This window comes from Musa acuminata, chromosome BXJ3-7 (genome assembly GCF_036884655.1).
Source record: "Musa acuminata AAA Group cultivar baxijiao chromosome BXJ3-7, Cavendish_Baxijiao_AAA, whole genome shotgun sequence".
NCBI lineage: Eukaryota > Viridiplantae > Streptophyta > Magnoliopsida > Zingiberales > Musaceae > Musa > Musa acuminata.
This window is the reverse complement of record NC_088355.1, coordinates 8,964,199-8,975,729: the sequence shown is the minus strand read 5'-3', so window position 1 is coordinate 8,975,729 and position 11,531 is coordinate 8,964,199. Positions and strand designations below refer to the sequence as shown.

Here is an 11,531-nt window from a genome sequence, read left to right as displayed (position 1 = left end):
TTAGATGAATATTATTTTTGTAATTATATAACGTAAACTTTTTTTGACGGCCCTTTGGCCAAAAAAAAAAAAAAGCATGGACTTTCAATTTTTCTTGATTGAAATACGCCAAGGAAATAATTTATCTAAATCTAGCGACATGATCCTAAAAGCCTCTATTGCTTCTCTCATTAAACTAATGTACCGGTTCTTGGCTGTGGATGTACTGAAATCCTTTAACTAATATACTGTTTTTTTTAATTCTGACAAAAAAAGAATAACTTATTATTGTGCAGAGTGAATAGAAACTCGAGCAACACAATACTGACATTGCCTATAGTCCCACAACAGTACACAAAACACTCTTGTTTAGAGCGTATGACAAACAGCATTACAACACAATAACAAGCCGAACCTCTTCACACAAAATCACAGCATTACAGCATTTGCAATCGTCGAGAACTTCGGTTTTCAAAAGGTTCATTAACTCTTGGATATCATCATATGCTTTGTCCAATAGATACAGGTAACGGGTTGAAGCCAGTATAACTGAAGTGCACTTCTTGGGGCAGCAAGTGATACCGAATCGATAGTTCTTCAAATATTTTCTTCAGCTCCAGAACAAGATCAGACCTCCGGTTGTTCTTCTCCACAATGTTCTGAAAGTTCATAGTATGGCGAACGTTAAGGGTCATATTCATCTTATTAATGTCCACGATGTTCTCTACTACTATGCTGTGATTGGGATGCCAATAATTAGGTTTGTTGTCAATGTACCTGAAAAAATAGACCATCTAGTGTCGTAAGAAGAGAAGAAACTTACCTTCAGAAATGTTATTAACACTACGATCATAAAAATTGTACAAAACTTAGAATGCATGTAAAATATCATAACCATTTTCTTAACATTCTAATCTCAAAACAGATATTTAACTCTGGAACGACTACAGTTCAGTTGTTTGTTCTCTAAAAATCCTTTCTAAGTTGCTGAATAGATTGGATCACAATAAAAAGTTAAGAAGAGCATTATCTTCTAAGATAAAATTGAAATTCATAAAATTCTGAATTGTTAAAAGAGTGCTAATCGAGATGAAGATGGATGCAACATATAGGTTAGTTCGACTTACGCTTTTATTTTAGATTTTAAAGCTCCAATGCTTTCGATTGCAGTTGAAACATCAACAGAGAACTTGATGGAATCACTCATGTCAGGGCTTCGATAGAAGTTACTGATTGGTTTGGTCAACAATACCGCATTTGGATAGAATATCTTCTCATTGTCATATCTCAGAAATGTTGTTGTCAGTATATTCATTTCTTCCACTATCATCTGCATGTTTGCGAATATAGAATTAGATTACAATATTTTAAACAAAAGCCAGTGCGCAAGTATGCAAATAACTTACCTGGACTCCATCAACAACACAACGATCACCAACATCAAAAGGGTGCATTACAAACACAAATATGATCGCTTCAAAGACAGTCTTGCAGGTATTCCCAAACATAAAAACCACTAATAATAGTTGAGATGAGATAAATACAAGAACTTGTGTTGTTGCAAATCCCAACAAAAGGAGCATGACAATAATGATCACAACGATGACCATAACACTTGCGAGTTTATGCAATTGCTTTACAGCTGTTTTTGTGTCATTTAAGGAATGTGCAAGTGATTTGCGATCAAGATATGCCTTCACCTGGAAACAAGATCACAAAATATTGATCATCACTCATAGTAGATATAGGGTTAAGAGAAATAAGCTAATGAATTGAACTTGTTTCTTAGAGGACAATTCATCATCTTTTTTAGTAGAGTTTCATGCAACTTTTTAGTATTAAGCTGTCATTATGTACATCGGTCCTTCATAAGAATATGGAGAGTAGCGAGATGATTTTCATGAAGCCATTGGAACCTATCATAAATCATGTTCTACAAAATGTATCACTACAATCGAAGTCCAACAAGAGGTGGACTTTTCAAGGTATAATGTGCTATTTAATAACCTTAAGAACATTTTATGTTTATTAAGGTGGATATTTCTGGCAGTCCCATATCTCAACAAAATAATTGTACGGTCCCATATCATCACCATCATCGCTACTATTGTCATTACCTTGCCATTATTTTGCCTCGATCATCATTGCTACTACCATCACCACCAGCTCACCACCACCCCGGCCCTTCACCATTGACACATCACCACCAGCACGATACCATCATCGTCATTGCCATAACAACCATTTGATCATCATCACAACCACTACCATGGGGCATAATTACAACCCCTTACCACAACCATACTTACAACAAAGTAGCACCTCTTACCACCGCCACTCTAACCACCATATGCTGCCACCATCACTTTCAACATCTCCACTTTGTGACCACCACCGCTGATACTACCACTATCATAGGTATCACCCAAATACTCAAGAAATTTTGATATACATGTATATGAAATTTGGTGGTGTTTAAGTTGTCTTAAAAAATGTAATGCAAAAGATATAATTCATGATAATATAAGCAAATTCAAGAAGCAATCCAGTAAATGCTACTAAAAATTATTCTTGTTATCCTTGCACTCCTTTATGGGTGAATATACCTATCTCTATGAGAACTTTGGTGGTGGATGTTACTCGATCATTGCGTATCTATCCTTGGGACCCATAAAGACTATGACACCAAAGACAAATAGTTTTGAGCATTGCTAAAAGATACAGAGGATGTTTTTACTTGTAGAAGCAGGTAAGAGCTCCCCTAAAGGCCATTTTATTAACCATATGAATTGCGTAGAGAACATAGCAACTTCAATCGAATCTACAATTTGAATGTCAAAAAATGGATAAGTTATATAAGAAGTATTCCAATCGGTACAAGTATCAGGAGATTACCACCCAGTTCCTTAAGGCTGACTTTTTAATCTTTCCCATCTCCACAGCTCCTTCAAATAATGGAAGCACATAAGTCACTTCCTCTTTACTTAAAAATCTCAGAAGATCTTCCTCATCAATGTACCTGCAAACAAGAAGCAAATATGAAAGTAACAAAGGGAACTGAAAAGAAAAGTCAAATTCTAGCACTACAAAGATGTCCTTACTTGTAACCAGGCTTTGCAACATTCTTAAAAATTCTATAAGCTGCAGCCTTTGCTTCCCATTCACTGGTTATTTCCTTGTCCATTTGCTCACTTGCTTCCTCATCAAAGCACTCAATAGTATTGGAGATAGTCGAAAGCCCTGAACTGCTGATCACATTGATCAATCCCTTCATGGTCCAAGCTGACACTTTCTCATGCTTCATTTTTTGAAGCTTTCCCACATCAATCATCCCCAACTCCTCCCCTCCTTTGCCTTTGCCTTTCCCTTTTCCGGTGCTTCTTAAACTTAAATGTGACGTACTCTTGACATGCCCAACCTTCTCAGCCAACTCCATTAATGGTGGCCCCGACAGCGTCTGCAGCACGTACTGATGAAATATGGACTCCTGGATTCTGTCAAAAAATGTGTTCAGGTGGAAGTTGGAAGCTAGTATCTTCACCAAGAGAGTCTTCACCAGCCACAACACTGACCCAATCAGTAGCGAAGCAAGCGTGCGAGACACATAATGCAGAGCTTTGGTGGTCTTGGGTGATCGCTGAACTCCATGGCTAAATAACAAAGACCAAGTGAGTAAAACTAGACCCAACCAAACACAGACCCGAACGCTGTTCTTCAATCCATACACGAAGTACAGCACTTTCTTTCTCAAGAGGAAGTTCCTTTCTACCACGAAAACGAGGAGGGTGATCAGCCAATATGTCACCAATCGGCCGCAACAGATTACTATGACCATCAGGCACCATTTCCAGATCTCCAATCCCCAGATTACAACTCTATGAAACCGGCGAACTGTCAAGCTCGTAACCAAGCATCCCATCGCGAGGATAAGTATCGCCCACTCGATCAAGACCCTAACTTTCCACTTTCTTTGCGGCGTCCCACCGTCTGCGAACTGTTGTTTCTTATAAATTGCCTCGTCCTCTTCCTCTTCCTCCTCTTCATCCCCGGCATGCGACGGGGTCTTAGGAGCGCCCAAGGCCTTGGAATTCGGCGAGCCTGGCAGCCGTTCATAGATCGGTGGGCAGCGGTCATCTGCGGAGATGGGAGCCGGAGGAACAGACTGCTCAACAAATCTAGACTTGGGCTTGGAGATAGAGCGACCGCGGACAAGGGTCTCGGCTCGGGGAGGTCTGGGTGGCTTCTTGGGACTGGGCGAAGACTTTGTGATCTCAGGGGAAAGGCGTCCAGTTCGACCTGGAGATTTGAATTTATTAGCGCTTTCATCCTTCGAGAAATCTTCAAAAGGTTCCACCTTTAGGTGTCGAATGGCATTCCCAGAAGAAGCTGCAGCTGCAGCTGATGCTTCCTCCCCTGGGATCATTAAGACCACTTCCACTTGCTTCTCTGAAACGCCCTTCTGTGGATCCATCAAAGGAGGGAACTTTGCTCGCAAATCTCTAAAAGAACATCTGATTTCGATGCTGGCGGAGCTCAACAATATCAAGATGTCAGCTGCATCTGATGATATCAACAGTCCTTACAGCTCAGACACTCTGATCACTCCCCCACTTTCTCTACTGTCTGATAGCACCGCGCTGGGTGCGTTTGCGCCGAGACTGGAGTCGGTTGGGAGAGGGGACAGGGGGTGTGAGGAACGGCCATTTCAAGGGTTCCAAGATTTAAAAGACGCACAAAGCTTCCACTTTTACAAGCAAGTGGACCAGTTCAGTAATTGCAGCAGCGATCGCCTGTGCGGAATGAGCCAAGTCTTGCCGTCGGGTGCACCAATTTCTGCGGGGCCTGAGATGGGGACCCACAATATGTTTGCCAGAAAAGGACACGTGGCCATGGTCATCAGGAAGATGAGAGGTCGTTGGTGTTTTGGTCTAAAAAGCTGACAGCAACTAAGACGAAGGAAAAGACTGTGGGAAAAGTGAGGTTGACAAGTTTGACTAAAGAATGGCTTTTGCTTTGGATGTGTCTCATTAGTTACTGAATTAAAGTAAGCATGTTGATGGTTGTCTCTGTTATAGCCTTAGATTTGTCGCTGCTGCATTCATTATCAACAAAACACTTCCCCGTCTCTGATTAAAAAGATATGGAGTGTTATATATATATATATATATATGTGTGTGTGTGTGTTGTTACACTAAACTTTGAAATGTGCTTTGTACGTGATGAATCAAACGGTGGGCCAACGTTCAAATTTCGTGTGACGACAACGTCGGTTTTCTTTTATTCATCAGACATTATATAAATTATCCAATTAAAATATTCTTTTGATCTCAGCTATTTCATATCTACTAGTGACGCCATCCGACATGATTAATAATGATATTTGTTATTATTATTTATTATATTATTTTGATAATTTGAATATAAAATTTTAAATTCTCAATCCTAAGTTGTATATCACCGTCAATCTAATATTTGATGTATAAAATATTTTAAATAAAATATTTAAAATCTTAATCTTTAGTAAATGAGTTTAGATATAAATAAAATATATCAAATGAGGTTTTAAGCCTTCAACAATATTTAATAAATATGTCTAATACACAATTATCGCAAGATACTAAAATCAAAACTTGCATTCACCACTTATTCTTAAAAAAATAAATATCATTAATATTATATTTTACTTTTGATCCTTTGTACATGTATTGTTATTTAAATTTTCGATCTTCTTTTGTTAATTTTAGATAGATGATATATGTCCCTTATACTACTACTAATCTTAGTATCTAATTTATCATAAAAGCTATCATAAGACTTGTATTTTGTCAAACATGATATTGTAATTACAAAATTCTCCGTATTTTTGCAACATTACAATTCTTTAAAGCATGCGATTTTTGTAGAAATTATTTGAAGTGTGCTCCCTGTTATAGTATAAGCTTTTTGAACTTCCAAATACCATTACAACTCTCTCTTTAAGGCTGATACTATTTTATAAATTCTCTAATAATTTCTTTGTTATACAACTAATCTTAATGGTAATCAAAGTCCACACCTTATTGATGCTATATCCATCCTTTTCCAAACATTATTATCTTTAAAGTTTCTCAAGTTATCTTCATAAAACTACTTTACCCTAATTTCTTCTATTTAATACATCTAATATTACCAATTTATATCGATTAGTCAAGCTCATTTTGGTATAAGTAAACAAATATTAGTCTCGGGGATAACATACAATCTTTATTCTTCAACAGTGATCACTAGTGATCAAATTAATCAATATTTCAACAGTTATAATATGCAACACATGGGCTAATAATTCCTTCCCCATCATGGTCTCTTTCTTGTCACTTGGGGACTGTAATGCAAATTAACAGTTATAATATGCAACAGCTCATATGACATGCATATGCTTGCAGTCAGATAACATTTTAATAGACTTTTTTATAATTACCCCAAAAAGCACAAACCATTATGAAAAGACTCAGTCCATGTCAAATTATAATATTTCATCTCATGTGCAAAGTTAGATTAGATTTGAGATATGAAACTCAACCAAATGAGTGATGCAAATCAGTAAGACAGACTCTAATATATCCAATCTATACTAAGTTCAACAATTTTCTCTATCTCAAGCTTTGAGCCTCATTAATTTATCAATGACTCAGTTTGATCATTTCTGAAACCAATTAACACAATGGAATTCCATAACTTGTATAATTCTTGTTGCACATTGTACAAGAACAAACCAGAGCAACAACTAATGGAATTACATAGAGCTCTATACTCTACATAGTAAAATCCACGATAATAAATCTGATGCAAGGCACCTAAACAACATCCCAGCGGAGTATGTGTCATCTCAGGAACATCGTAGCGATATCAGGAGGCTCAGGTAGCTTGTTAATTCTGATAACATCAGAGAGATAACACTAAATGCTTCCATTAGCTAAAGATAAAGGAGTTGAGCCAGTATAGCTAAGCTGGACTTCCTGAGGCAGCAGGTGATACTGAACTGATAGTTCTTCAAAAATTCTCTTTAGCTCAAGAACAAGATCAGACCTTCGGTTGTTCTTCTCCACGATGTTCTGATAGTTCATAGTATGGCAAACATTCAGAGTCATGTCCATCTTATTAATATTCACTATGTCCTTTACCACAATGCTGTGATTAGGATGCCAATGATTAGGTCTGCTGTCAATATACCTGACAATAATTCCAAAAAGAAATCTAGGATTGTCAATACAAGAGGAAGTTAATCTTCACATTTTAATATAGGATATAAAAAATCTAAGACACATACCTAGTCTACAAAAAAACAATATGCATGTAAATTATTATAACCAACTTCCAGAAATCAAATCTTAAAACTACAATGTACTATCCACTACATTGGTTTTTAAAATTAACAACCAATTCTTCTATTCAGTACTTAGATTAATAGTTTATAAATTCTAGGAATAGATTGAATCACAATAACAGATCAAGATTTTAATTCTGAAATGAGCACATACTATATAATATTTGGAGTTACTAGAAAAATGCCAATCAAGATGAAAGTTATAGCAATATGTTAATTAGACTTACACTTTTATTTTAGATTTTATAGCTTCAAGTGTTTCCAATGAAGTTGACACATCAATTGAGAACTCAATGGAATCATTCATGTCAGGGCTTCGGAAGAAGTTTGTAATTGGTTTCCTCAGTAACACATAATTTGGATAGTATGTCTTCCCATTGTCATATCTCAAAAATACAGTTGTTAGTATATTCATTTCTTCCACAATCATCTGCAAGGATGACAATTTAGAATTAGCATTCAAAATTTAGAGCAAAAATAAGTGAACTAGCATTCAAATAACTTACCTGAACACCATCAACAACACAGCGATCACCTACGTCAAAAGGGTGCATAATAAACACAAATATGATTGCCTCAAAGATTGTCTTGCAGGTATTTCCAAATACAAAAGCCACCAATAGCAACTGAGATGATATGAATACGAGAACTTGCATTGTTGCAAATCCCATCAAAATAAGTATAACAATGATGATAAGAATGGTGACGATAACATTTGCAATTTTATGCAATTGCTTTACTGCAGTTCTGGTGTCATTTAAGGAATAGGCAAGTGATTTCCTTTCAAGATATGCCTTCACCTGGAAATAATATCAAAATATTGTTTTTTCACCCTCCAGACTTATAGTGTTCAGAGAACAAGACCATCTGTACAGGATTTCTTGGTTGCATGATATAATTCTTCAGTTCTTTTTTTCCAGAGAAAAATCAGAGGAATTATGAAGATGCATCCATTCTTGTATTCAAGGAAAATAAGGAAGTGTAACAAAGATGGAGTAGAGTACCAAGATATCAAACCGATCATGAATTTCATTTCAAAGGAGATTCACTATAATTACAAACTAGAGGTTAACATAAAAGGTGCCCAGTGTATTTCATCATAAAGAACAAAATAGCAATGACGATGAAGACAACAAAAACAAGCCATAGTTAAAACAATTTATCGTATGAACATTGTGTAAATTAAGATGGGTATTTCTAGCTCTCTTATACATCAACAACATAACTAGATTTATGCTTTGAGACAAAACTCGTAGACTTCCTAAAGGCCCCCTATGTACATTTTGGAATTTGATGAAATGACAATGTCCTTTTAGCTCATTTTAATTTCAATTGCCATCATATTCTCACTCATAGATAGTACAGTTGAGGAAGTGCACGATCATCATATGTTTGTTGGCAAAAACTATTTATTCATACTAAAATGATGTTTTACAAGTTCAATCTTGTGTTGGGTATTCATATATATGTCAGTTATTTGAATCATTAGATAGGAGAAGAGAACCAAAATATTATCAAAGGACATATTACTCTGTATTATGACTGTTATTTAAATTATTTCTAACGTTCTCAGATATATCAGCAAGTCAGTAGTTTAGTCATTGAAGTTGGAACATCTCAGGCATGTGGGTTAGTTGCTGTTTTGTAATCAAGTTTTATTATTAGTGTGGTAAAGATATTCTACAAATCAACAAAAGAATCAGCATCCTTTAAGATTAATAGTCTCTTAAAGTGAAATTAAAACAAACTAGATGGACACTGAATTAACTATTTATACAAAATTAAGCTTACTTCAGTGATACTCAAGAGATAGCATTGTAAACTAAACAATCATATACTTAATTTGCAAAGTAAGAGTGCATAAGGTTCACTGGACCTATACATGCATCCCTTCTTCCAATTGTGTTGTTCTTCTCCAGGGCAGAGGAGTAGCCCCAAAGACATCATCTATCTAAACTATATTTCTGTCTTTTTTCTCAAATATTGTCTGTAATAGAAAAAACTTTTCTTGAAAAGTATTCAGTGTCCAACTAATGAACCAAGAAATTTTGATATACATGGTGGGCAAATTTTGTTTGTTTTATGTTGTTCGACAAATCTATAATACAAAAGAAAAGAAAATTCTATCCTACTAAAAGCAACTTCCACCAGTAATGCTGCTACAACATTATCCCTATCTAAACTTACTGGTATTGTTACACAAGAAGAATCTGCCAGTAGGAGAACTTTTAGTGGTGGATGCTACTCCACTGTGTACCCAATACCTATGAACTGAGATGCCTGAAACAAATATTTCTGACTAGTGGAGGCTTTTGAAATTGTAAGTGAAGATATGACTGCCCGTAAAGGCCGTTTACATTCTAGTAACGGTATGAAGAATGTGCAGAGGTGAACAACAATTAGTGATCTCTATAAGAAATATTCTAAATGGTATGAGGATTGTGAATTTACCACCCAGTTCCTTAAGGCTGATTTTTTTATCTTTCTAGTCTCCACAGCTCCCTCAAACAATGGAAGCACATAAGTCAGTTCCTCCTTACTCAAAAACCTTAGAAGATCTTCCTCATCAATATACCTGCAATTAAAAAGCACATGATGAAGTGATAAAGAGAATAGAAAATTTGAACTTCAATGCCTCAAATTTTCCTTACTTGTACCCAGGCCTTGCAACATTCTCAAAAATTTGGAAAGCTGCAGCCTTTGCTTCCCATTCACTAGTTATCTCCTTATCTTTCTGCTTACTTTCCTCTTCACCAAAACTCTCTATACCATTGGAAATTGTCGAAAGACCTGTACCCCTGATCACATTGATTAATCCCTTCATAGTCCAAGCTGACACTTTTTTGTGTCCCATCGTTTGAAGCTTTCTCACATCAATCACCCCTATCCCCTCTCCTTCTTTGCCTTTGCCTTTCACCTTTCTGGTGCTCCTAAAACTCAAGTGTGATGTAACTCTTGCATCCCCTACCTTCTCAGCCAACTCCATTAGTGGTGGACCGGAAAGCATTTGTAGCACATATTGATGAAAGATGGACTCTTGGATTCGATCAAAAAATGTATTCATATGAAAGCTGGAAGCTAGTGTCTTCACCAAAAGGATCTTCACCAACCACAACACCGACCCAATAAGTAGTGAAGAGAGTGCACGAGACACATAATTAAGAGCTTTCATGGTCTTGGGTGATCCTGGAATTCCTTGACAGAATATCACGCTCCAAGCAACTAAAATTAGACCAAACCAAATGCAGATCCGAACGCAGTCCTTCAATCCATAGACAAAGTACAATACTTTCTTTCTCAAAAGGAAGTTTCTTTCTATCAAGAACACGACGATGGTGACGAGCCAATATGTCACCAATCGGCCGCAACAGATTACTATGACCATCAAGCACCATTTCCAGATCTCCAATCCCCAAATTACGAATTCCTGCAACCGGCTAATTGTCAAGCTCGTAGCCAGGCAGGCCATTGCGAGGATGAGTATCGCCCACTCAATCAAGACCCTAATTTTCCACTTCCTCCGCGCCGCCCCACCATCTGAGAACTGTTGTTTCTTAAAGTCATCCTCCTCCTCCTCTTCGTCCTCGGCATGTGAAGGAGTCGTAAGCAGGCCAAATGCCTTGGAATTCGGGGAGCCATGGTGCGGCGAGCCCAGCACCCGATCATAGGCCGACGAGCAACCGTCACCGACCGATATGGCAGCTGGAGGAAGGCATTGGTCGACAAATCTGGACTTGGGCTTGGAGATGGAAGACCGGCGAACGAGGGACTGGGTTTGGGGAGCTCGGCGGGGCTTCTTGGGGAGGGAAGAAGACTCGGCGATCTCAGGGGAAACGATTCCAGTTCGAGAGGGGGATTTGCGCTCACCAGCGTTTGCGTCACTGGAGAATTCTTCCGAAGGTTCCACCTTTGGGTCTCTAACAGCTTCTCCAGAAGAAGCTAAAGCTACAGCAGCAGCTGCAGCTGCTCCTTCCCCAGGTATCAACAAGACAAATGCCATTTGCGTATCCTCTGAAGAGCCCTTCTCCGGATCCATCAAAAGCTGAAAATTTTGCTCGAAGATCTCTCTAGACGCCCCAGCTTTCAGCTTCTTATGGTACCAACGATCTTGTCAGCTCAATTATTCGCTCACTCTCACCCTCTGCTCTCTCTGCGCAGAGAAGACCGCAGCGTCGCATCAGGACAGAGT

The 11,531-nt window shown here is 37.6% G+C and overlaps 2 protein-coding genes across 4 annotated transcripts; both read right to left on the bottom strand.

The window, feature by feature from the left end:
* Window positions 1-288: 288 nt before the first annotated feature.
* On the bottom strand, window positions 289-4,661 carry LOC135583303 (mechanosensitive ion channel protein 10-like). 3 transcript variants are annotated; one of them, XM_065158488.1, is made up of 5 exons: window positions 3,081-4,661; window positions 2,875-2,998; window positions 1,386-1,679; window positions 1,107-1,309; window positions 289-756 (listed from the first exon to the last, which is right to left on the bottom strand). In XM_065158488.1, the coding sequence occupies exons 1-5, from the start codon at window positions 4,448-4,450 to the stop codon at window positions 480-482; spliced, it is 2,268 nt and encodes a 755-aa protein (XP_065014560.1). In that variant the 5' UTR covers window positions 4,451-4,661; the 3' UTR covers window positions 289-479. The 3 variants fall into 3 exon arrangements, with proteins under 3 accessions (XP_065014560.1, XP_065014561.1, XP_018685032.2); XM_018829487.2 differs by having other exon boundaries at window positions 449-638; window positions 3,081-4,587; XM_065158489.1 differs by lacking the exon at window positions 1,386-1,679.
* Window positions 4,662-6,651: 1,990 nt separating this feature from the next.
* On the bottom strand, window positions 6,652-11,531 carry LOC103991465 (mechanosensitive ion channel protein 10-like). The gene is made up of 5 exons (XM_009410940.3): window positions 9,994-11,531; window positions 9,794-9,917; window positions 7,849-8,142; window positions 7,570-7,772; window positions 6,652-7,188 (listed from the first exon to the last, which is right to left on the bottom strand). Exons 1-5 carry the CDS (start codon window positions 11,376-11,378, stop codon window positions 6,915-6,917), a joined length of 2,280 nt encoding a protein of 759 aa, XP_009409215.2. The 5' UTR covers window positions 11,379-11,531; the 3' UTR covers window positions 6,652-6,914.